The sequence below is a fragment of the Chanodichthys erythropterus genome, chromosome 10, assembly GCF_024489055.1.
Source record: "Chanodichthys erythropterus isolate Z2021 chromosome 10, ASM2448905v1, whole genome shotgun sequence".
NCBI classification, from domain to species: Eukaryota; Metazoa; Chordata; class Actinopteri; order Cypriniformes; family Xenocyprididae; genus Chanodichthys; species Chanodichthys erythropterus.
The window spans coordinates 8,113,691-8,140,836 of record NC_090230.1 but is presented as its reverse complement, the minus strand read 5'-3'; the positions used below and the strand labels follow the sequence as shown (position 1 = coordinate 8,140,836).

The following is a 27,146-nucleotide window of genomic DNA, read 5'->3' as shown; positions in this document are numbered from 1 at the left end:
GGTCATACATATTAATGATCCCGACTGTTACGTAACAGTTGATGTTATAATGAGATCCGCCTGTTTTTCGGAGGTCTTTTCAACAAATGAGATTTACACAAGAAGGAGGAAACAATGGTGTTTGAGACTCACTGTATGTCATTTCCATGTACTGAACTCTTGTTATTCAACTATGCCAAGGTAAATTCAATTTTTGATTCTAGGGCACCTTTAAAATTATACTTATATATCCCATAAAGATAAACACAAAATACTTAATTATCTCGACAAATAAGTTGTGGAGTAGCTTGTACTTTTATTCAAAATGTGCTTGTAAAAGTTTTTAGTTACATTGTTGCAGGAAAATCAGCAGCAATTATTTAGCATATTTTGATTAGCTGTTTTACATGTTTCTGGCTGTAGTTGAGTGTCTCATTTGGGCACTTCAACCAGCTGAAGTGTCACTTCTACAGCTGTTCTCTCAGTTAAAGTGTGTATCTCCTGCCTGCCTGTCAGACGGCCTCCCATCTCCATGTTCTGTCATGGGACAGGTAAATAATTCAAAACTTCAGGCCGTATCAGATGTGGACTCTCCTCTCTCTCTCTCTCTCTTACTCGCCCTCTCTCGCCCTATAATAGGCATTAACAGGGACCTGAAAAAAACCATTACAGACATAAGGAGAGTGTCATCACACACAGAATAACTACAGCGTGAAAATTGTCACCATCACAGGTACGAAAAGCCGTCTCTTCAGTGTTTGTCTGTAAATGTTTTTGATATCGTGCTCTGGAGTTGATTGCATGTGTTTATTGTTGCTTTGTGCAGCATTAAGTGTGTATTTTCCAACAGAAACAAGATGTCTGGTGTGAACAGTGACCTCCTACATAGATCAACTTTGAGTGTTTATAATGTGAGTCTTCTGTTACTCTCATTTAAGCTGAGATCAAATGAGAATGCTCATTAATTATTAACATTATCACACAGCTCACAGGAATACTTGATTCTGATTGGTCACTCGTGATGTTGTGTGGTCAGATATTTTGTATATGAAAAGCACTAAAATGTATAATCAATAATTTTCCCAGGCAAGTGATTTCAAACATTTTTGAGCTAGTATCATGTCTTTCATATCACTCTGCAGTCTATTATCACATAATAAAATAATTTCAAATTGAATCGCAATATTTCATGTTTATTTCATTTTGGATATTTCATATTATTCAGAACCTCATGGATCAGTTTAATCCAGGCCTGCAAAAGCTGGTTTCTTTAGGAAACAGCTACATCAAGGCTTTTCAAGGTGAGCATATTTGTGTGTGTTTTCAAATAGACTCCTGAAAGTGTATTGAACTTTTGTTTTTTGTATTATGTTTTCAAATATGTTGAAAGACATATGTTATAAACATGTAATGCCAACCGTGTGGAAAAAAACCCTGTTTAAACCAGCCTTCATTATGGTGGATAGCTAGTCTCTTTTAGTTTGGTTTGGTTCCATTTTGTTTGGTTTGGTTTCATTCCGTTTTCATTTAGTTAAATATCGTGATTTCAAATACGTTGAAAGACATATGTAATAAAACACTAACCCTGCTAAAAAAAACCTGTTTAAACCAGCCTAAATTAAAGAGGATAGCTAGTCTCTTTTGTTTTGTGTTTTGTTTTCGTTTCACTTTTTGGTTTTGTTTTGTTGTTTGGTTTGGTTTGGTTTAATTTGGTTTTGTTTAGTTCTGGTTGAAGACCAGCCAAACACCAGCTTGACCAGGCTGGAAAACCAGCCAACCACCATAGGCTGGTTTTAGCTGTTATTATCATCAGGGAATGCTAAAAATTGTCTAAATTTACGATATTTTTGTGTATGTATGTGTATCAAAGCTTTGACTCTGACAAGTGAGGCCTACTTCAGTGCTCTTGCTATGATGGGCGAGCAAGCTCTCAACACATTATCATCCAGATCACTTGGTAAGACTCAAAATGTGTGTTTTTTGTATCTCTAAACCAATGCCAGTTGGGCAGATTGTGCAGCAAGATGTCCACTGAGTTTCTATCTGTACTTTCTGGCTGTATCAGAGCTTGTTTGTCCTTCAGACAATAGATGTTTCAGCAAACGGTGTCCAGTGGCAGATGCTTCCTCTCCTCTGTCATAAAACACAAGATTTGGCTCAGCGAAGCTCTCGGCTCACTGCCCATGTAATGAGATTTCATTCCAGTCATACGCACAGAATGCCTTGGAATGATGAACATTAGAACAAATATTTTAGGGGCTTAAAGATGGAACAGCATGAATTAAATAAATAAAGGTCTTTATCTTTCAAAATTACTACAGGCGTATATAAACCTGCATGTGACAGGAAAAGACAGGTGTGTGTGCATGTCTATGTGTGTGTTAGAGATCAGGTGTCCATGTGAGCATTGAGGCATAAATTATTGATGTGTGATCTCATTCTTTCACCCCTTTAAATTCATTGATTCACCTCAGCACAATACAGTTATCATTATGATGCACATCTTAATAAAAAAAGTTCAATTTAATCTTTAATATTTAATTTATTTCTTCAATAAAGTTATTCAAAATGAAAATTTTGTCATTGTCATTTACTTGCCCTCATGTCATTTTTATTTTTTATTCTGAGGAATACAAAAAAAACAACATTATAAAGCTTTGAAGTACAAGGATATTTTTAAATATATCTTTGTCTGAAAGAAGATAGTCCTATACACCTAGGGTGGCTTGAGGGTGAGTAAATCATGGGATAATTTTCATATGGTGAAGTAGCCCTTTAATGCTATATGATCATCAAATTCAGCAACTCATTACAAGTTTTAGTCTTTTAGTTTGGTACAGTTCAACTGCATTAACTGCCACAACTGACTGAACAAACACAACAGTCTCTAATCAATATTAACATTGCTTACAAAAACCTATTCTTCCATTTCTGCACTTATTAAATATGTATTCATAATTAATTATTTAATGAATGTATTTGTTTGTTTCTTAGGCGATGTGTTGATTCAGATATCAGAGACCCAGCGGAAGTTGACGGCTGAAGTGGAGGGTGTGGTAAGTTAAAAGTTCAAGTCTTTTTGTCTGTTTGGATTTATAAACGCTCTCCAACTTTACTGTCTGTTTGCTGGTCCTGGTCCAGTTCTGCTGGTTCCAAGTGGAGGTTCTGCAAGCCATGGACAAGAACGTGAAACTGGATGAAGAATACATTGAAGTGAGTCTGGAACCATGTGGTATCTATTGAGATATGTGTGTGTATATATACAGTATATTTGAGCTGATATATTGTGTGTGTATATGTGTAGGGCAGCCGTAGAGTGTATGAATTGGAGGTGAGGAATCAGGCTGCAGCACTGGAGCGACAGCTGAGGCGTGGTGCGTTCAGAGACTCGCTGGTAAGACCACAAGTTTGTGGGTTGATATTTAATTTGGTTTCTGAACAGTCAACAATGTTTTAGCCAAGTATTGCACTCAGCACAGTTATTGATTGTAATTTCTAGCTGAAACTGTATAATTTTGTTCACTCTAACAGTGTTTTAATCACTAAAGGTCACTGTTTGCTCATTTGACTTGGTCAAATTTCTAATGATACAAATGTAAAAATAAAACTTTAAAGCTGTTCATATGTTGACTTATCTTACTAGGATATGATTTTATGTCGTTTATACTCTTTATTATGTACATAAATAGCCCTAGGTGAACATATTTAGACATATTTAAGTTGTGAGCCCTGTTTTGTTTCAGACCGCTGAATATAACTTTCAAAAAGGTCCAGTACAAACATTACTGTGGCAACAGGCAACAAGAACAGTCCTCCATAGGCAGACAGTCCCAATTAACAACGCACTGTTCAACCTTCGCAGATTTTGAAGGCGTGGCCTTTGAAGCCTGCATCCTTCAAAGGATGCAGTCTCTGAATTGGGAAATGCGTTAGCATGTAGTAAAGCTAATGTCTAAATACCCTAAGAAACTTTAACACTCTTAGTCATTCTAATAGTCTGATGTTAGGATGTTAATAAGCTAATATCTCAGAGCCCATCCACAAATTTTGTATCATATAGGCATTTCATCCAGACAGATCTGGTGTTTTGGGAGTCTGAAACTGTAATTTTTTTTTTTAAACCGGGTCCCAGAGTGGTTTAATCTGAAAACGACACCCTTGCGTTTTCGTCTGTACAGCCAATCCATATATTTTGTGAAACTATGATGTCATCACCCCACGTAACAACAATAGCGGACTACTTGCTTGTGTTCGTGCCGCTGAAGCTACTGAGCCTATTTACTATAATAAAGCTTTATTTCTAAGTTTTACTAAAGTTTGTATACAGCACGCAATGTTTATGCGCATTTGTGTAGTGCTTGTAAGGGAAAGGGTTAACAATGCATGAAGTCTGCTTTTTGTTTGGATGTTGTCTTAAGGGCTGTTCCCACTGATTTTGTAGTGACAGCAACCGGGAGTCATTGATTTTCAATAACAATTGATGATTTTAGGCAACATGACTGAAAACTACTTTTGACAATATAACAAAGTTGAGTTCAACATTTTCACAATGTGAGTGAAGACCGTGAAGTTCACTTGGTTTTGGAACAGAAGCTATATCTCAGTACATGTATTTGTGTGTATGCAGGAGGGCAGTGAGTACATGCAGTACCTGAGGCAGAGCCAGCATGAAATTCTCAAAGAGGAAGAAAGGAGGTATCGTTTCCTGGCCGAAAAGCATTGTGGACTTACACAGTCACTATTATACCTTATCAACAAGGTACAGCTTCTTTCCACTGGAGTTCATTAGCAGTGTGCACTCAGTCATATAGATCCTCTTTCCAGTTCCTTCCAAACCTTATCAGCCCACTGCACAACCATTTTTCTGTGTGTTGACAGACAGGAGTATCTCTCCAGCAGAGAGCAGATGGATGGAAAGAAAAAGTTAGTGAGAGCAGAAGTTCCAGACCTCGAACGCCCACTCCATCAGATCAAGAAGCCCAGGTGACAGTGGAATGATGGGAATGAGGAGTAAATACTCCATATTCCCCCACTTTTCCATGCTCTTTTCGGCTAACTTTCAAGCACAGACATTTCCACAATCACATAATGGAACAGATGGGGAGCTTTGTGTGGTGTACAGAGTCCAAAATTAACTTTTTATCACATCTGTTAATTGTGGGTGAATTCACAAGCCATGAAATTGTGTTTTGCATCACTTAAAGTCATAAAATGCTGTTTGCAGCACACACATTTTTTATTTTTTTTTTCACTCAGTTGGAGTGATTATTATTATTACTTTTTTTTTTTTTTTAGAATCTGCTAAAATATTACAGATAAATATTGTGTTCACTTGGAATAATGTAAATTGATTAATTGCTTGCAACAAGACCAGCAACTTGCGTTAAGTAGTTGATTTTCTGTAAAATGCCAACTAGCATAAAATTTACTACAGGAATATGTCACCTCTTGGAGATTATTTATACACTATTAATATTTTTATTAGTAGTATTGTGTAATGCATGTTGTTTCCATTCCTAATTATATATATATATATATATATTTATTATTATATTTTTTTTAAATAATGTACATTTATAACACTGTTCTGTTATATATTACGATTTTTTGTAAAGTAATAGAAACACTACTGTGGATTTTATTCTTTTGCTATTGGAGCAAATGGGAAAGTAAAAATTATATTTGCTGTAGTTTCCGTTCACCGCTATAGAAGTTTACCCATCTGTGACAACTTCCGCTTCTGAGCCCGGAAACGGGAAAAGGGTCCATGAAGTTCCCAGCCAACTGCCTGAAAATTACTTTCCATTTACTCAGGAAAACCAATTTTTTACTCATATTTCACGCTTGTCAAGTGTTGTTTAGAAGAATCGTAGTAACACTAAGATTTATGTATGTCTTGATGTTTCTTGCAGTTAAAGAGTTCTCTGGGCTCCCTGCTGCAGACTGGAGATCGAGAAATGGACCGTGAGCCGCTGGGCAGAGTGCCCTCTAGAGGTCTGGAGACTCAGTAGTGCTCATGTCCTAAATTTGGCTGCGTTTCAGTCCAGTTTTTATGCACTTTCCTCGCTAACTTCCCTCCATCTCTTTCACTCAGATGTAAGTCATTTCTTACATTGTACGAGTGCCCACAACTGGCAGAACTATGGAGCAACTATTACTATGGAGCTGATTTATTATTTTCAATTTTTTTTCCTTTTGAATTTGTTTTACGCACCATTCTATAGACCTTTATATATGCTCGGGCTGCTGGAGAAAATACAAAAACGTACACAAATGAAAATGATACATGAAATTGAACAATACTATATCTGGGTAAAAAAAAGTCATCTTAAGGTAGCTATAAGTATTATGTGGTTAAATGTCAAAATAACTCTAATATCATACACTACAGTTGTGTGGGGTAGGGGTACATGAAGCGCAATCTGCTGTGATGTCACAATCGTGTTGCATTGTGGTCTATGGATCTGCCTGAAGTGTACATATTAAGTAGACTCGCTCCCTCAGTCAAAATTGAAGGCTTGAGAGTCTGTCCAAATACACTTAACAAAGTTGAATGCACTTCAAAATAGCAGTGGTGATTCCCCTAAGGGGAAGTGCTTAGGGAAGTTAGCGAGTATATGTCTATAAGTGGAGTTAAACACAGCCCCTGATTAAGTCAATGTGTAATTTACCCTAATGTTCTGTTGAGATTGACTGGGGAACCCAATTAGCCTTTCGCAGAGCCCCGCCCCCCTTAGTTACTGTTGCTTTGTCCGACAAGCCGTGGCGCTGTCACTCCACACGCAGTGAAAAATACATCGCGGAACAAAGAGGATACTGAACACACATCGACAGACAAGACAGAGTAGGTTACTTATGATATTAAACAAAGTCCCAGCTTTCAAACCGTGTAGTTATTAAAGAAATTCAAACAATAAAAACCGTTTTGTTGCTCTTTAATGTGTCGTGACCATGGTCATGACAGATTGCTGTAGATCCTCAGCTCAACCGCTCGTAAAAAACGATCATCTCTTCCTAATAGTCCATGAACATGAAAATGAATGTTGTTTCAAACACGGAAAGACGTCAATATACACCATTATTCAAGTTTTACTCCACCGAGGTTAATCTTTTAACTACTGGCTGCTTTGACGAACAAAATGGCGGATGGGGCGTTCTGATTGGTTAGATCGCTTGTCAATCTAACTCCCGTCGAAAGGTCAATTATGTTCATATAAAATGTATTTTTCAAGCTATTCAAATCCTTGGGGCCTCCATTAAGGGTTTTCTTCTCTTCTTCTGTCTATACCTCTTCACAGCCCCGTCTCCTCTCCCTAGTCGTTCCCGCTCCAGCTCTGTAGGTGAATCTTTGGGTCTGGGTGGTGGCCGCTCCATGAGGGCCATTGTGTCGCACCCCGCTTCATCCAATCCAGTCCTGCTGCCTTTTTCCCGTGGTGACGTGCTTACTGTGCTCATATCAGAACCACGCAACGGTTGGCTGTACGGACGCCATGATGCAAGCCTCCGGTGAGAGCATCTACGGTCAGTTTCATGGCAAAGTGAAGTCGCTGGAAACTCATCAGTCTCATTTTCCTTTGTTTTTTTAGTCAAGGTTGGTTTCCTGCTGCCTATGTGGCATCCGTTGAAGACTTTATACCTTTGGGCTCAAGGTAAAATTGAGTAGTAAGTTGTAACTACTTAATAATCTATAAAATTTGATCTTAACATCTTGATGTATTCAGTAGTACGTCACACCGAAGCCACAGCATGAACAACCTCCTGGAGCCAACCAGCCAATCAGACACCCAGAGCTACAGTGACATCCCGTCCCCAGTGGTATCTATGCGTCGTGCGTCGGTGGATCTTCGCCCAAACTCTCCCCTCCCTGAAAAGAAGGTGGAGTCTAACAACGAGGTCAAGACCAGCCAGAAAACCTACCATGAGATCCCGCCCCCAGCTGTACCACTCCGCCGTGGATCAGCTGACATTCGAACAATATCTTCCCTCCCTGACAGGAGGGCAGAGTCTCATTTTGAGAGCAAAGTAGAGCACAAAAATTTTAATGAACTCCCACCTCCAGCTCCGCCCCTTCCAAACTCTCCTTTGCCTGAGAGAAAGACCGAATCAACCTCCGAGGTGAGTGTTAAGCAGAATCCACACTGTACTGTAGTTTTCCACATTTCTTTCAATGTAATGTCAAAATATCAGAAAATTTTACATTTATGATGACATGAAATATTTTATCTTCTTTTCATGTTTAGGTTAATTTTTTGTTAGATAATAGTTCATCTGACATATCTAATAGTTCTCAACTTTATCTTTGTTGAAGATGGTGATGTCTCAGGGTGTGTTCACAATTGGCAGGTTTGGGTCGATTGGTTCAGACTACGCGATTTTAGCCCGAATCTGGCACGATCCGTTTGAAGTAAGGTGTCGTAGGGATTTGTAAACGACAATGGATGTTGGGACGCAAGAATTGATCGTTTCATCTCGTATAGTGTGTCATAGTATACAATGTCACGGCAGAAAACACGGCATGTTGAATTTTTTTGCGGTCCTTCACGACGGGTTCCGTCACACGCTGACCAAGACGCTTTTTGTACACAACTTTCAAACATGGCGAAAAGCAAGAGAAATGATGGTGCGGCTAGGTGGAATTACGAAATGGAGGAAAAGTTCCTGGAGCTGTGGCAACAGTACTCCTGCCTGTACGATGTCTCATCGAGGGACTACCACGACAGATTAAAGAAAGAAAAATGCTGGCGAACGATAGCGTAAGCCCTTCAGCAACCCGGTGAGTACTGAAATTAGCTGTAACTTATGGCAAGCTTTTACTACTGGCTAATAACAAAATATTTAATATGAAAAGAATGATATTTTACCTCAAGTTCTCTTTGGAGGATTGACAGCCCATACTGTCCTCTTTGAGCAAGCCAAGAACGTGTCCATGTTCGGGTTTTCTTTCTTTTTTTGCGCTTTTCTAAACATATGACAGCCAGTACATAACACGCTGCTTCAGTCATTGTTTACGCTCTTGTTTCTCACTCGCGTCGTGACAGCAAGCGAGTATTGGTCACGTAGCAACGTGTAGTCTAATATATTTCAAGTCCAGGACACGACAAGATTTTTGGAGTCAAAATCGCGTAATCTGACACAGTGACTATCGTGACAGACAAAAAAATAAATAAATCGTGCAGTCTGAACCAGGCATAAAACGAACTCTGGTGCGATTACTTTGTTAGTGTGAACGCTGCCTTCCGAACCTGAAAAGATATGAGTCTCGGTCCGCTTTAAAATGAACTCTGGTGCAGTTTGACTGAAATATGAACGCAACACGGACCGAAGACATGTAAACGAACCAAAAACAGGACATGATGTCACAAGATATGACCCTAAAAAGAAAAAAAGAAAAAAAAAAAAGAACAGCATACCAAGCATACCTGTTTTTTCTTGTCATAGTTGCAATGTTGCCAATCTCAGTTTGGTACAGGCTTCAGAACTGCTTCTCCTCGCAGCAGATTTTCGCTTGTGTGTGACGGAGGAATTCCTTCGCTGTTTTGACTCCTTTACAATCTTCGCGAGTTGTTAGCTCCATCATATGCCATCATATGTACGAACATACGACAAGCACATTTACGCATTGTTTTGGATTCTTGATAAGTTTTGTTACAAAAGCAGCAGTTTTTGTTTGCTTGTTTGTTTTGTATCTTTAGGTTCGATGTTAAAAATGACAGTGTGAATGCTGAGCGAACCAAGACTAAAGGGATAGTTCACCCAAAAAGGAAAATTATCCCATGATTTACTCACCCTCAAGCCATCCTAGGTGTAAATGACTATCTTCTTTCAGACAAACACAATCGGAGATATATTTTAAAAATATCTTTAGTCCTCCAAGGTTTATAATGATTTTGAATGGGGGGCCGCATTTTGAAGCCAAAAATAATGCATCCATCCATAAAAAAAAAGTAATCCATACAACTCCAGGGGGTTAATAAAGGCCTTTTGAAGCGAAGGGATGCGTTTTTGTAAGAAAAATATCCATATTTAAAACTTTATAAATTCAAATAACTAGCTTCCGGCGGACGACCGTACGCAGAATGCGCAAGTCGATTTGTGCCAAATGAGTAATCCTCTGACTCGATGTATGACGCAGGATGTAGGAGAATTGTAAGACTGCACGATTTTCAAAGCAGTCGGGTCACTGTTCTTTTCACACTGCATGACTATCTTGGACAGCATTCAGTCGCTGCTGTGTTCAAACTGCACGATGGATCGGCGACAGAAGGTTTCACACTGCATGACTTTACAATAGGAAGAATCGCCGACTACTCTGTCTGGCACGCAAACTACATTTCACAACCAAACACATGCGAGATGTGACAAGGAAACAACGCGATATCACGCGTGCAAGACCGGAGTTCTCACGTGAGACTGGGATTATTATTAAAAATGGTAGCCCGCAAGAAGCTTGCAATACGAATTGTCTGTGCGCTGATTTGCAGCGAAAACAAGAAAAAGAAAAGAAGAATATGGAGGAGGACATGGTTGGGGAGACGCAAGGAACAAGGATTGTGTGTTCTGCAACGAGAGTGGTCTATAACTCCTCCCTGAATTCCCCGCTGCTCTGTATCTTGCTCTCTCATTGGCTGTCGGTCTTCGCCGATGTAGTTTTCAGTCAGAACACTTTTCACACAGCAGGATTTTGAATCGCCGACAGGTCCAGATTTTTTGCATGCCAAATATCTCACGGGTGTCGGTGACTCGTCTGTGATTCTCTCAGATCGCGTCTTTGCTCATTTACACTGCATGATTGTCACTCGTGTGAACGAGCATCGATTTGCCTGTGATTTCGGGCATTTGTCAGTGATTTCTCAAAACCTGTCGGCGAGCCAAAATCGGGGCTAAAATCGTGCAGTCTGAACTCGGCTTTAGACGCCTCTAACGGTTCAAACAAATAGGGCAAATCAAAATCCTCTGAAATTTCTCTTTAAAAATGATAATTTTTGACTTATAATCTGTGACCGGTGATTTGTTTTGCTCTATCTTCTGCTCCTCCGCATTCTTCATTATGTTGTGCGTCAGGTCAAAGGATACTCTTCTGCCACAAATCGACTTGTGAATTCTGCATACGGTTGTCCGGCAGAAGCTAGTTATTTGAATTTATAAAGTTTTAAATATGGATATTTTTCTTAACAAAAAGCATTGCTTCGCTTCATTTTTGGCTTCAAAATGCGGCCCCCTATTCACAACCATTATAAACCTTGGAAGAGCAAGGATATTTTTAAATATATCTCTTATTGTGTTTGTCTGAAAGAAGATAGTCATATACACCTAGGATGGCTTGAGGGTGAGTAAATCATTTCAATTTCATTTTTGGGTGAAGTATCCCTTAAATGTATCTTTTTTTTTTTTTTTTTTTTGTCCGGACCAAAAGAACCAAGATAATCGATCTACAAGTGTGAACACACCCTGTGTTGTATTTTGTGTGAATGTGAGTGTGTCGTAAACCTGTTTCATGTCAGCAGAGGCCATCTACTCATGGACAACCACCAGAGCACCCTCTTTTCCCCAGGTATTACGCACGTCTTTGAGTTTCCTTTTTCAACAATTTGGTAGAAAATTTGTGAAATAAGTTTCATGAAAAGTAATGCAAATTTATATTATGTATATGTGTAACAGTATTTCAATAAAATACTGTTTTAAATAAAATGGTATTATTGTAAAAAAAAAAAAAAAAAAAAAAAAAATACAGTTAAGAGAATCACCATGAATTTGGTCGAAATTACTGTAAGTAATGTCTTTTTTTTTTTTTTGCATTACGATCACAAGAATTTTGGAGAAAATGTGCTGAATTTGCAATTTAGTTGCAATATATAATGACAGTTTTGTTGTTTTGCCTCATGGTCATGATATTTTTTGGCCAAATGTGCCTTTTTTTCTTTCTTTTCTAGAGGATCAAATCCTTTTGCCACCGTAAAGCTCCGGCCCACAGTCACCAACGACAGATCAGCACCACGGATTCACTGACAGTCACCTTCACAAAAACACATCACTTGCACTCTGACTGGTTCAGAGTCTGTACTAAATTGATTTGTCCATAAGTATACAATTTAAGTTTTAATCTTAGAATGAAAAGAGATTTTTAAAATGAATTTAAAGGCACTTTTTAACTAAATTTAGTATTTAATTTGAATGGCTATACCCAGCTGTGTAGCGTCACTCTCTCAATGCATTATTTACATTTTTCTTCAGCTAAATGGAGTTATCTAAATCATTTAAAGGGGTTATATAATGAGAATAGAATTAGACATACTATAAAAACATTCTTCAAAAAGGCCAAAAGTTACAAAACTGCTTTATATTAGCTTGAGCGCCCAGGTTGACACATCAACAACACTTACAGACACGTAAAAGAAGGTAAAATGGTCATAAAAACAGAATTTACTGTTTTTCAAACAAAACATCTTGACTAACATAAGTACTCCATAGAAAAAAAATAAAAAAATTATAGAAAAAGATCCCTTTAGATTCATAACACTTTAAAGACTGTGCTATGTTTATGGTGGTAAATCTAATCACTAGGTTTGTTTTCATGTGTGCATCTGTCTGAATGTTGTGTATTTGATAGGTATTATAATCTATATACGTTTAGAGTGTTTTTTTAAATAGGTTTAGCACAGATTTCACAAAATGTTTTTGTGTTTTAGGTGTTGTTCAGCATAATTATTTATTTATTACAAAGGAAGAAATCATATATTTATTGTGTGTAGTTTTGCGCTGGATTGTGAATCTCAAGGTTAGCATTAATATTTAGTGTTTTTTGTCATTTTAGGGCTGTTAATTTAATGTGATTAGTTGGGGAAAAAACACAATAATAAATTAGCACAATTAATTGTGACCCTTGACCCATACTCCTACATAAATTCTGTAATGCCGTCGGCGTCATCGCAATTCAGTTAATTTTAGTAAATTTTTTCGGGCATTTCATGTAATTAATTAAATTGACAGCCCTACTTGGAATTTTTTATTTATTTATTTATTGTCAAATAACTTTTTTCAAATAATTCAAGATTAAGAGATTGAATGTAATACACTTTGCACTAGAGTCAATGAAATAAATGGAAAAACCCAGTGTTTTTTCTCAACGCATGGCTTTATTTTATCTCTCTTAAATATTTTTTTCTCTCATTTCGTCTCATCCTTCTCTTCATGTATTCATCGTGTTCAGTGGCTCTATCACAAGAGAGGAGCGAAACGGGGAAGGGATGACAGATGGAGCGAGATAAGGAGAAGAAAGGAGCATTTTGAGGCATAAACAGAAAGAAACGTGCCAAAATGAACAAAAAGAAGAGATGGATGTTCAAAGCAGTACAGGAAACTCCAGGTTTTTATAAGAGATGTTGTTAGATTACTACAGTGTACAATGAGATTGTATATAAAAAAAAAAGTCAATAAATAAATGTGGTAAAAGGAGGCGGTTCTGCTCCTGGCTCGTGGCAGGATGTGTAGAGACGTACACTATGATTGGCTGTAGGTATTCACAGGAGAGTAGTGGTGTAAAGGGTTGCCAAATAATTTACTCGTGCACCAAAGCTTCAAATTCTGAAAGAAAATAGCAGGTGATAGTGGATTAGACTACTTTTTTGTCATTCTTGACAAGTTCTTATTTTTCAGAACAAGTATGTGGCACTTTTATAATGACAGAATTTAATTTTCAGAGGTACTGTTCCTTTAAGAGTGCTTGTTCGTCTCACCATCTATGCCAATTTTCCCATCTCCATCCTTGTCGGCAGCAGCAAGGAATGCTTTGGTCTCCTTATCAGTAAGATCTCTGCCATCTGCAGAAAAACCCTTCAGCACAAACCTGTCCAAGAGAAGGAATAAACTCAATCTGGCAACCAGGGTCACAGCTTGAACACAACAGTTACGTAACTGAATTTGAATACTATTAATTATAATATTTGAAAACCGTTCTAGTGTGCAAGTTAAGATGATAAAAGATGATAACTATAACAATAGCGTTAACTATAAAATTTTAATAATCGTTCTAATTCTATGAGAATAGGGAAGTTCACATTACAAATAACTGTATCATTAGAATCACTTTCAAATGATTTCAATGATTTCTAGCAGCTGATGAACAATAAAAACATTGACAGCCAATCAGAATCCATCCTGCTTTAAAGATCTCGAGCATTTAAAGTGGTAGATGACACAAACTGCAACATGCTTAAATAGACAGAATGATATTGTGAATTAATGTGATATTTGATATTTAACTAATTTACTTAATGAAATATCTATTAACTTTTAAAGATTCCGTTTGGTAGTTGTATAACAACAAACATCAACAACAAAAAAGGGGGAGGAAAGATCTGTTTGGTTACTGACATTCTTCCAAGAAATTCATACAGGTTTGGAACTACTTGACGATGAGTAAATGATGACAGAATTTGGGTGAACTATCCATTTAAAGAGCTTGAGCATTTTAGGTGGCAGACGCAATAACTGCAGAACGTGCTTATAATAAACAGAACAATATCGTCTGCTGGTGTGGACACTAAACTAGTTATCCTTATCTTTATAGTTAATGTTCTTGGTGTGAATGTGCCTTTATTCTCAATCTGGCAACCCTGCACTTCCCTGCTGTTGGCCAATGATGGATAGTTATGTACTGATAATAAGTTATAGGGGGCAAGGCTGCTGCCAGAGGAGATATATAGAGCAAATGGGAATCGCTCTCAATCCCTGTGTCCTTGAGGTCAACAGAAGACAGTAATAAAGGTAGAATGAGACACCAGCTCTGAAGAAGGGCCAAATGACACAACAATAAAACTCATTTATGGCCCTTCATTCAGAGAGTTGGCACAAACATAAAAACATGCAGCGTCACTCACTTAAGCTCCTCCTCCTCAATGAAGCCGCTGGCATCCACGTCCAGAGCTTTGAACACCAACTTCACATTGTCAGCAGACAGAGCCTTCAGCCCCACCACGTCAAAGAACTTCTTGTGGTCGAAGCTGTCCACAGCTGTTTATAAGAAACACACTTCAGCTGATGACATTAACTGTTATTCTGCGCTGTTGACCACAGAAAACAATTCTGACTCATCCTTCAGTTTGTAAAAACAAACCAAAAATATGCCTACAGTAAGACACTTACAATGGAAGTCTTACACTAAAATAATTGCTTGGTATAGCCACAAAAAGAAAACATTATACATGTAGGCATAAGCCTACAATGCAAAGTTTTAAAACTTATAAACATTATAACTTTCACATGATACCAACGCTTTTGCATTCTCTTGCAGAAATGTTGTGTTCCCCCGAGAAACTTTGCATTCGCTCACAAAGAACTCGAAAGTTTCTTGGGGGAATATTGAAATATGATTTGTCCTCTCATCTCAATTTTTTTTTTCCATCTCCATGTCCTGTTAGGGGCTCTGTAGATACCAGAAAGATATCTGTGACGTATTTTAACTGTTTACATTAGGAATTACATCGCATAACCAGATGTTTATCCACCTAAAAATGTAGTCCCATTTAAAAAATGACTTAGACCAGGGCTGACGAACTCCGGTCCTGGAGAGCCACAGTCCTGCAGAGTTCAGCTCCAACCCTGATAAAAACTCACCTGCCTGTAGCTTTCTAGTAACCCTTCAGACCTTGATTAGCTTGTTCAGGTGTGTTTGATGAAGTTCGCCACCCCTGACTTAGACTTTGCTGCTCAAATAACAGACTTTTTTTTTGTGTGTGTGGAAGGACTAATAAGTGCTTTAACAAAAATACTGAGCTTTACATTTCTACTTTAAACCTCCCAGAATGTCTTGCTCCATAGACTTCCATTGTGAGTGCACTGATTTAAATATGAGTTGTTGTTTTTGTTTTTTTTAAATATTAAGTTTTTAGAAAACTGAGGGACTGATTTATTATTTGGTGGTAATCGACTGCATGTCCTGTACCATTCCTGGAACATTTTTTTTCTTAAGAAAGTGTAATTATTACAATTATTTAATTATTATAACACATAATTACATAAGTATTATGTTAACCATCGTAAGGACTTTACGTAAGGAATCATCGTAAGGAATGGTGCTTTAACTACCATTAGCTATGAGCAATAAATTTGTTACAGTATTTATTAATCTTTGTCAGCATAAGTACAACTGTTTTTTGTTAGTTCATGTTAGCTCGGGTCCATTAAATTATATTAACAAATGTAACTTCTGATCTTAATAATGAAAATGTTGAAATTAACATTTAAGTCGGCATGAAACAGAAGTTGCGATAGTCTTTTCTTCCCTATTGTGATGTATATCTGAGGGAAACGGCTTCTAGAATGAGAAAAAAAAAGTAGGGAGGGACTGAATTTCATCCTCAGGAGTTGATTAGATTGTAGTAAGCTTATTGTAAAATGTTACCAATTATTATTTTTTTACTAAACTCACCTTTGAATTGATCAAGGGCTTTTTTGATATCATCATCTTTCAAAAGGTTTTTCATGGCCATCTTGAAAGCTAGAGGAGCTAGAGAGAGAGAGAGAGAGAGAGAGAGAAATATTAGATGCTAATAACTGATATAAACGGAATGGGTGCCAAAATGTGTGCGTGTGAATCAACACTACAGTATTTCCCAGCAGGCTTTGATCAGCACAGGGACCCAGACTGAAAAACAGTCATTTAGTCTTTTTCCGTTTACAGTTAAATGCCAGAAAAACTCTTATCTAATTCATTGCATTCTGTTTTTTTCCATATATGCATGTGAAATGCATCATAGCATACACTTATGCAATTGTAGTCTTATGAAATGGAAGTAGGTTGTGTTTATTTTTATTGGCAGGGATTTTACAGCGAAGTCTCTAATCCAATGCTAATTTTATTGTGTTGTCTCGGTTTATCTGTTTATTTTAGTCATGCCTTTCTTTAAGAGTTGAACAACTACATGCATGTTTTCTATAATAATGAATATTTTACCTAATGCCTGCTGTACATCTGATTTTTGAAATTCTCTATGACCTAAAACATACTTGTACGCAAGTACATGAACACAAACCAGCTGTAATTTCAAGCAGTTTCATGTGTTGATGCGCCAAAACTCAAATGGCAAATGGCAGTTAATATCCAAAGATACTGATGTAGAACAAAATCCTTCTCCTGCTGTATCAGCTTACTATTAGATCCTTTAGTGTCCAAGCTCAGGCAACTGCTGTAAGGAACACTAACCAACAATGAGATCCACTGCCAAGAGAACAGATTCGATTGCTCTCATCTCGGCCTCTTACGATTACAAGAGTTCCTGTTGCCCGTAAATAACTTTACAGCATTCATACACTGCAAAGGTGGCATGCATAAGGCATGACAGCTGTGTATGTGTTTGTATGTTTGTCTATTTAAGTTGAGGTATGTTGCATCCAAGTGTGTTGGGTTGGGCGGAAAGGCCTTCGGAGAAGAATGTGTTTGCTCTCTTGAGAAACTCTATCCTTCTGTAGTTTGAACTATATATGTGTGAGGGAGTGAGATCACAGATTATAAAGTGAAGTGACATTTGAGGTGTCTCCCTTGTAACGGTAAGAGATATCTGACTGCTTAACCTCATTTAACACTTAACACAACTGCAGCAGCCAGTTTGGCTTTTAAAACCAGATGTTGAACCAGGCTTTCCACTTCAAAAGCGTGAACTTTACTATTTACAAGTAAATTACAACAACAGCAAAAAAAAAAAAAAAAAAAAAAACCTTATCCAGGGCTAAAACTCCAGGGCTAAAATCACAAGAAACAACAGAATGCTAAGAGAAATTGTTCGCTAGCAAACACTAGCACAACAAATGTGGATTATATATATATATATATATATATTCAAAAATAAAAATATATGGCATGACAGATGAGATGGTGTTTTGTTAATGATTTTTCCTCGCACAGCAGGTGTTTACAGGCTCTATGCAACTATTCAGCTGCCACAGTAACTTAGCCAATGAAAACTACTTCAGCAAATAGATATAAATCATGCAGGATGTTCTGATGCACAATCACTGTAGAGAAAGATTGTAAGAATTTCGGACTTTCTGACAAACAACCAGTGGTTTAAAAAGTCACAAGCTCAATTTACACTGTGGAAATAAAGATAATTGAGGCACCATTTGGGATCACACCAGTAGAAACCTCTGGAGAACTTCTAGACACTTTTGTATGAATGTCAATTCTTTGAGAAACCTACAAAACCCATAAGCTCCTGCAAGAAATTTTAAAGGTCATTTAAAATATACAAAGAAGTTCCTCAAGAAAACAATTAGGATATCTGAGGTACCTTCAAATGGTGATTAGAGGTTCTACAGAGGGTTCAGCCAGTTTGGAGATCTGAAGACACCCTAACAGTCCCTCAAGTAGCTTTGAATTTTACAAAAGGAGTTTAGTGGTTCTACAGAGGGTTCAGCCAGTTTGGAGATCTGAAGAACCCCTAACAGTCCCTCAAGTAGCTTTGAATTTTACAAAAGGAGTTTAGTGGTTCTACAGAGGGTTCAGCCAGTTTGGAGATCTGAAGAACCCCTAACAGTCCCTCAAATAGCTTTGAATTTTACAAAAGGAGTTTAGTGGTTCTACAGAGGTTTCAGCCAATTTGGAGATCTGAGGAACCCCTATTAGTCCCTCAAGTAGCTTTAAATTTTACAGTGGTTGCTCTTGTTTATATGGTAAGCCAGGTTATGCAAAATAATAAAATGCTTCTCCTTGACAGGAATGATATTAAATGATCAGATGGAGACTTTTGCTGAAGAAAAAGGCCACAATAATCTGTTTCTCTTCTCAAAACATAACTAGATTTCCCAGGATAATAGACTGGAATCAAAATTCAGTGATCTCAATATGACCTCAAACACTTCTCATCATTATTTCAAGACCAAATTATTTACTGTTACTTCATGTTAGCAATTGTTTCATTAACGTCCAATTTTTTAAAGAAATTATCTAAGAAAATGATATGCCTAAACTCTTTCCTTACCAGTGTGAAGGGAAAGCTGGTGGGAGGAGAGACTTGGAGAGAGAGAAAAAGCCAAAGGTGAGAGATGGGGGTCCACTTGGCGTCTTATATACTCTGGCTTACCCTATGTCTATTTCAGGACAGACTGGGTCATAATGCAACACGCAGGAGAATGATGGATTGTGTGTGTGTGTGTGTGTGTGTGTGTGTGTGAGAGAGAGAGAGATCACTTTCTTGGTGGCACTAACGAATCAAATGCTACTATTAATAATCAGGTCTCATTTGACCTCTTGTGTCCTCTCAGTAAATCACTGTCTTTTACTTCACTGTCTACTTCTCTCTCTTCAAGCTCTGTTCCAAACCCTAATGAACTGCCTTGCTGTCTTCTGCCTACATCCTGACTGAAATGGAAATAGGTGACTGATTTGAAACGCTCCTCCTATACAGCAACTCTACATGCCACAGGAGACTCGATTTTCTTCTCAGTAGATTCAGATTGACTCACAATTTATTCCAATGGAGCTCAATGGCGAGTACCCACTTATTTAGTGAACTTATAATACAACATTTGATTTGAGGCAAAAATTGCCAAAGAAAAAAAGTTTACTTATCCCACAGAGCACTGCATATAACAAAAGACAAGGGAGACGAAGGCCTCCTTCCCTTTCCTTTCCCTATGTATAGATAAAATCTAAATTTATCAAAATAATTCCAGTTCGCAGAGATCCGCGGAAACGACCAATTCTTCTGTATTATGCAGACCAGACAAGTAATTTGGCAATATCACTTTATAAAAAAGACCAAGCGTCTGTGCACATACACGTTCAAACACGTAAATGAAAGGCAAGAATGCATTTAAGGTCTTCGGTTTTCAGTAGGAAAGGTGTCATTTTAGCAGCCCTTAAAGCTGCAGTCCGTGATTTTTCCTCTTTGTCGCCATCTCTTGTTTGAAACCTGCAATTGCAGTCATATGCGGAATAGATATCTGATTGTCATTTGGACCTTTCTGGATTACAATCCACCATCAAAATGATAAGTTTAATTATTTCAGCTGCTGTGAGAACAGGCTATAAATGATCCGCTACCAGCAGCGTCCTCACGTGATAAAACCAATTAGCCTGGACTCCTTCCTTTCTGTCTACGGACGTGATGACGCACAGAGGATAATCCCACAGAGATCCACCATGTCGCTCTTATTATAAAACATCATTACAAGCCTACCGTTGTGAATCGAGCTAAGATAATGAGATAGTTTTGTACACTGGTTGGTTATATACTTGCTCAAAAATTGATTTTTGGATCATTTTTAACCCAAAAAAGTTACGGACTGCAGTTTTAAGTAAGTTAATAATTAACAATTTTTTATAATGGAAGTGATTCAATAAAAAACCTACTTTAGCTTGATAATAATATTTTCTTAGAGCTGCTGTAAAGCCAAAACAATCTCTGTCAATTAATTTTCCTATTATCACTGTGAAGCTGCTTAGAAACAATCTGTATTGTGAAAAGTGCTATATAAATGAAGATGACTTGAAAAAATCGAATTAATTAAATGATGGTACAATATAAAACTATCAAAGACTAACAAGTCAGTGATTATAAGTATAAAATACAATATATTTGAACCTTAAGTCATGTTCACACAACACGTTTAGTATGAAAATTTGGTCTGCATGCGATTTGTCTGCAAACGAAGCCATTGGATGTAGAGACTCAGGCAGAGCCAACAGGCCAAGGTGGAGTGATGGGCTCGAGGCTTCAGGGGGAGTCAGGGGATCCTCTTGCCTAGGCAGAGCTGGAGACCAGAAGACCCGAGGCAAATCCACACATACCCCTTTTCCACCGACACGGTTCTGGTGCAGTTACTAGGCCTTTGTCTGTTCTTGAACTGTTCCACGCATTTTCACTGCAAAAAAGGGGGTTCCAGGCCAGAAAGATCGGTTTAAAGGGTTAGTTCACCCAAAAATGAAAATTCTGTCATTTATTACTCACCCTCATGCCATTTTACACCCATAAGACCTTCGCTGATCTTCGGAACACAAATTAAGATATTTTTGTTGAAATCCGATGACTCAGTGAGGCCTCCATAGCCAGCAATGACATTTCCTCTCTCAAGACCCATTAATGTACTAAAACATATTTAAATCAGTACATGTGAGTATAGTGGTTCAATATTAATATTATAAAGCAATGAGAATATTTTTGGTGCACCAAAAAAAATGGCTGATTTAAAAACACTGCTTCAGGAAGATTCGGAGCATAATGAATCAGTGTATCGAATCATGATTTGGACTGCGTATCAAACCGCCAAACTGCTGAAATCACGTGACTTTGGCGCTCTGAACTGCTGATTCGACACACTGATTCATTATGCTCTGGAGCTTCATGAAGCAGTGTTTTGAAATCGGCCATCACTAAATAATTTGTTATTTTGTTTGTTTTTTGGCACACCAAAAATATTCTCGTCGCTTTATAATATTAATATTAAACCACTGTACTCACATGAACTGATTTAAATATGTTTTAGTACATTAATGGATCTTGAGAGAGGAAATGTTATTGCTCCCTATGCAGGCCTCACAAAGCCATCGGATTTCAACAAAAATATCTCAATTTGCGTTCCGAAGATTAATGAAGGTCTTATGGGTCTGGAACGGCATAAGGGTTAGTAATAAATTATAGAATTTTAATTTTTGGCTGAACTAACCCTTTAACTCTGGCCTTAACAACTTGCTGTCTCAAATGGAGTCGGGAGCGAGGGGCGGAGAAATACTGGAGCTGTCTCGTTGAGCAATGTAATAACGTTGCACTACATTGCTCTTTATATCTAAATACATAAAACTATGTGCGCAAGAGAGACCCAGTTTGCGAAAGAGTGAGTGAATCAGCATTTCAGTTTGAGTTTATCTTCAAAAAGGACCGACGAGAGTACCGGCAGTTTATGAGCATAAAACTGACGGTTCTCTAGGATCATTCCTGGGACTGTAAAAAGCAAAACAGAAGAACTGCACAGCCTATACACAGATGTGCTATGTTTTTTTAGACTGGTTATAGGCAGATAAACAACACACAGTAGCGTTACGTCACCGTTTGTTTTGGCCAGTCTGCTTGGCCAAAAACAGGCTCTGGCTCTAGAACTGGAACCATTCTGATGGAAAAGGGGTAACAGTAGAGTGGCCTCAGAGGAGAAGCTGAGGGACTGAAGGGAAACAGAAGAGGCGAGGCTGAGGAACTGGCTGACTTTGGAAGAGGAGGTGGAAGAGGGAGGCTGGAGACACAAGAAACTTTGAGCTGGGCAGAACCAGCGGGGACGGGAGAACCAGGGAAACATCCTCTTCCATTTCCTAATAAATATTTTCAAAGGCCAGCTGCAGCTCACCTTTAATGGTGGAAATGTAGGCTGGGCTTTCCTTCATACCCACAAACTCCAAGAGCATGCCCACTGGGATGCACAGTGTTGCCGGCTCACGCACCTGGTCAGACTCACTGTGGAGCTTGGGTTCCAGGGTAATGGTTAGCTAAGTCCTCTTTACCAGCTTGTGCATTGTGGCAGACTTGGGCTGACTATCTGGGGTGGGCTCTGATGTTCGCTCCGTTTATGGGCAGTGGCTGGCTGTGCTCTAGGTCTGGAGTGGGCTGGTGACACCATCCTCAGGGCAGATATTGTTCACCTGCACCCACTCCCCACATGCGGCAAATGTCCCGTGATGAACAACACAGGGAAAGTGTGCTTTTGTGCTCTCATTAAGGCTTGTGCACATCTGGGAAGTTCATTAAGCACGCCAGTTGTGAAAATCCACAGGTGTGGTCCTTGACAGATTGCTGGCTGGTAGATTAGCTGGTAAATCCATTATTGTATAATTGTATAATTCGGACTTCTTTTAGGTGTGACTGTAGAAAGCATGACGAAACAAAGGAGTATCCAAAATAAACAGCAGTGTTTCCCATACATTAAAGTCTCTGTAAAATCAATTCTGAGAATTATTTCTAAACGCATTGTAAATGTTACAAATGTATTGCTGAAACACGTTACAAAGACTGTGAATTGTGTAAAGCTTAATTGTGAAGTTAGAGCGTTAAACAGTTTTTCACCAAGTCTCTGTTCAGGATTTTTTGGGCGGAGCTAAAACGGGGGTCCGATGATGCACTGGAGCCCCTGAACATGGCCCCGCCCCTAACACTATATAACTATCGATGATGCACCGAACGTGGCCCCGCCCCTAACACTATATAACTGTCGATGACACACCGAGCGTGGCACCGCCCCTAACGCTACAGCAGCTCCTCTGCTCAATCTCGAGTGTCATTACCGTTAGTTATACAGCCCTTTGCGCATTTAGCTAGTAATGCCTTCGTCACGCAAATACATATTACATGGTTGTTATAATACAGCTTGGTCTCCTTATTTAAATTTCCTAAAACGATGATATGAAGGATTCTAAAGTGATCGTTCTACACCGGATAGTTTTATAAACTTTCATCAGACAGCTGGAATTCACAGATAATCCGCTGTTTTTGGTGAATGTGACTGAACAGACATTTGTCGACTCGACAACAGTTGGCAGTACATGCCCAGTGCCCACCAATGAGTGTAAGTTGCCTTGTGTGCTTATGTTATAATTAGCAGGTAGTCCACAGTAACTCTACTAAAATTTGCAACCCTCTAACATGATTTATTTTTTATATGCATCAGTATGTTTGACTCATTAAACAAGTCAGTTGAGGCTGAAAGTGGGTGTGGTTTCAGCGCCGACTGCGGACACGCCCCCGGCGTTTGAGAGCAGAGAGCGCTGCCTATTTTTTCAAGATTTTGATAATTTATTTCATTTACTTGAAGATTTTTTTTAATCATTCAAACTTGGCTGGGTGGTTAATAACACATTTTTCTGCAGTGTGACAAACTCAGAACACGTACTTTAAAATGACTTTACAGGGACTTTAACTAGACTGTGGTGGCCTGCCACATTCTAATTTGTCCCGCCACAGTCTCAAAATTAAACGGAAATTAGGCCTGCCGCGATATTTAAATAACCGATTGAGTTATTGTGTTTATGGCAAAAGTGGGAGTCATAGAGCAAAAGAAATAGAATAGCAACAATTAGGTTTTCGTTTACTATAAAGTCATCTGAAGCCATTGCATAGCTTCATGTGACAGACGGATGAATATGTACATCGTTAAATTTAAGTTCAAGGAAACTCGTCTTCTCTGCAGCTGATTAATAAACTGTTAGATGCAGATATACACAGGGATTCTCTTTGTGCCGTGAATTTTTCAATGCGCAGCGCAACTGCGTGCCGTGACTCCATATTGCTTTAAGCACATCATTCTGCACCTGGGATGCGCATAAGTGGTTTGTGCTGCGGTTTTGAAGCGTTTCATATTATCATGATTTTGCACACTGAAAGATTATAATAGCCTGTTTTGTTCTGTCGTATCTATCATATCTTGTTGCCCCATTAAAAAAGCTGCACAATACATTTAAAATAAACGTCTTTTAATCTTAGATTATTTAAAATAGGCCTACATATAAGTCTTTACATTCATAAATACATATAAATCATAGTTTTTTTCATTTAATAAGAATACAAATAGTAATTTTAAACTTCTAGATTTTAAAAATTTTAGATTTTATAAAATGACTGTGCTTTTTTTTCAAGAATTAGGCTAACATACTTTTTGCTGCTGAATTATATAGTCACCTTGTTTTTATTTATTTATTTATTTTTTGGTCAGCTTATGATTATATATTTTTATTCATTTGTTATTTTTCTCTATAATGAAGTAGTGTGTTTAGTGCATTCTGGTTTGTGTTTAACAAATCAAAGAGTGAATATTAAATTAGTTCCACAAATACAGATGTATAGATACAGGCCCCCACTAATTATTCTAGAAATAAATTAATTCAACAAATGTAACCTCTTTTGCTACATATTTTTAATGGTTTTAATTGTATACTCTACGTTCGACCACTTATGAACTATCATTTAGCCTACTATATGTTGTATACGTGACTAATGTGCCCTACCATCACCAATAAATAAATTACTATTAGAGCAGAAAAATGTTTACAAGAGAACAAATTTCTTCATTGATCTAGTCACTTAAATTTTGCTCTAAGAATGCACCAGATTCATGCATTTAAATTTAAAATGTACAAAAGTTTCCTCCAGGGAGGCATGCCCCCGGACCTCCCTAGAGGGACCAACGTCCACCCACCACAGTCTCACAAAATCCATTCTGCCGCATGTTGTAAATTATTTTTAATAATTGTTTTCAAAAATTTGTTACGATTTTTGTTGTAGTTTTATGTAACGGCAGCAGCTCTGGGCATGTGACCAAAAGGAAAAACCCATTTGGTTGGCCAGTTTTCTTTGCAGTGTGATGAAAAAGCAGTCTCTGCATAGGCGTAATTTGCGGGTGAGACGGGTGGGACATGTTCCCACCACTTTTTGAAACAACTTGCGGATATCTAATACAAAATAAACACCTCTAGTTGATTATCAATTTGTGTTAATAATAGGCGATTTGGCGCTGGGATGTGTTGTTTTTGAAATCATGTTGAGTGCTCGTTGTCACTGTTATTAGAGGCGCGTGCAAAAGGGTTCTCAGCGCTCGTGCACACTGCGCAGTCTTCACACGGATGTGAATCGCTGTTGCGGAGACTCTCTATTCGTTACGTTGAAATCACAAAACAAAATACACATAAACGTGTCCCTGCTCTTGATATACAATCACTGATGAACATCTTTGGTTTTAATGAGAAAAAAAAAAAAAATCATTCATGGTTGGATTAGAACTGAGAACCTGTTGCACACTAAACGGATTTACTGCCACTAGTCCATCAGGACATTCAATTATCAAACGCGGATCGTTGTATTTATAAACTAGTGTACATACTCTCGAGACTAACAAAATTTGGTTTTATAGCAGATGTAGGGAAACTATCATATTTTAACACATTTATAATTTTAATATCATATCATTATTATTGTAATAATACAATTACAATACACCCCCCCCCTCCCCCCCACACACACATACACATTCTTGTCCCACCCACTTTTTAAAACAAAGTTATGCCACTGAGTCTCACAATGATGGCATGCGAATAGCTACTTTGGAATTGCTGTCAATCAAGAATGATTTTTTATGCCCTCAGAATGCTGTAGAATGTTTCGAATGCGTAACATGACATCACACACAGTAATCTCAGTGACATCAGAGTTCTAGTGTGACATGATGTAACTTTCAATTGAATTTTTTTTTTTTTTTTTAAGAGAATTGCGAATTCAGACTTTCAGAGTTGAAAGGAACATGCCATTAATTATGTTTCCAGGCACTTGTCATCACCATGTAAGCCCTGGTGTTGAAATATCTTTGTCCAAGATTTACGGTGACTGAGTCATGTGTCCCCATCGAAAAAGGCCCGGGCTGGGTTTCACTCATGTTTAACACATACATAAGACGCCTGACGAAAGACAGGGAGAAACTCTTTACAAATGTTTACACTCAACACCAGTGCATGGTCGGTATACATAGCCTTGCGTGATCCCCCGTAATGTGACACTGTATTAAGAGCATCTATATCAAACCAGCTGGATTTCAGATGCTCCTTGTCCTATAAATCACTTTCTATAGCTATTCTAACATTCCTCCATCAGCTTCTTTTCCTCTTTGCAGATAAATCACCAGTCTCATTGTGCTTCTCAAGGTTCTTTAGTATGTACTAACACTTTAACCAAGGTATATGTCTTTGTCGCTCCACTTATCTTTCTTAGTGGGACTAAATGTATTGGTTTTCCTCATGTTGGGGGCAGTCAATGTGAGGGGGCCAAACCAAATGTGGCTACACCTCTATGTTGGTATAATATGTATGAGCCTGAGTTTAGTTTTTTATTATTTCATATATTTTATGTATTGTGACTTTTACAGTGTTACTAACAGTGCAGTCTGTCATATAAAGATTAATGTGAATGACTGTGTGTGCTTGTCAACTCTCAGCAGTTTCTCTTTGGCACCTCGGAAAGTGGCACTCAATCCTGTCATCTCAGCTAACTGATGGGAAATACTTACTGCATAAACACGCACACACGCATACTGTATTTTCAGTCTTTTCTCATGCAGTCTGTATGTACTTATTTATTTATTTATTTTATTTGATACTGGACATTGTGTGTGTGTGTGTGTGTGCGCGCGCGCACATTTTTGTAACA

General features: G+C 38.1%; 2 protein-coding genes across 2 annotated transcripts; one reads left to right on the top strand and one right to left on the bottom strand.

Moving 5' to 3' along the window:
* The first annotated feature begins 836 nt into the window (after nt 1–836).
* Nucleotides 837–12,289, top strand: baiap2l2b (BAR/IMD domain containing adaptor protein 2 like 2b). The gene is made up of 14 exons (XM_067398548.1): nt 837–890; nt 1,205–1,280; nt 1,850–1,936; nt 2,974–3,035; nt 3,121–3,192; nt 3,284–3,373; nt 4,607–4,738; nt 4,858–4,962; nt 5,892–5,973; nt 7,278–7,485; nt 7,566–7,628; nt 7,701–8,094; nt 11,484–11,530; nt 11,910–12,289. The coding sequence occupies exons 1-14, from the start codon at nt 837–839 to the stop codon at nt 11,983–11,985; spliced, it is 1,548 nt and encodes a 515-aa protein (XP_067254649.1). The 3' UTR covers nt 11,986–12,289.
* Nucleotides 12,290–13,395: 1,106 nt separating this feature from the next.
* Nucleotides 13,396–19,016, bottom strand: pvalb7 (parvalbumin 7). The gene is made up of 5 exons (XM_067395928.1): nt 18,954–19,016; nt 16,406–16,483; nt 14,856–14,988; nt 13,713–13,822; nt 13,396–13,560 (listed from the first exon to the last, which is right to left on the bottom strand). Exons 2-5 carry the CDS (start codon nt 16,464–16,466, stop codon nt 13,535–13,537), a joined length of 330 nt encoding a protein of 109 aa, XP_067252029.1. The 5' UTR covers nt 16,467–16,483; nt 18,954–19,016; the 3' UTR covers nt 13,396–13,534.
* Between the last annotated feature and the right edge of the window lie 8,130 nt (nt 19,017–27,146).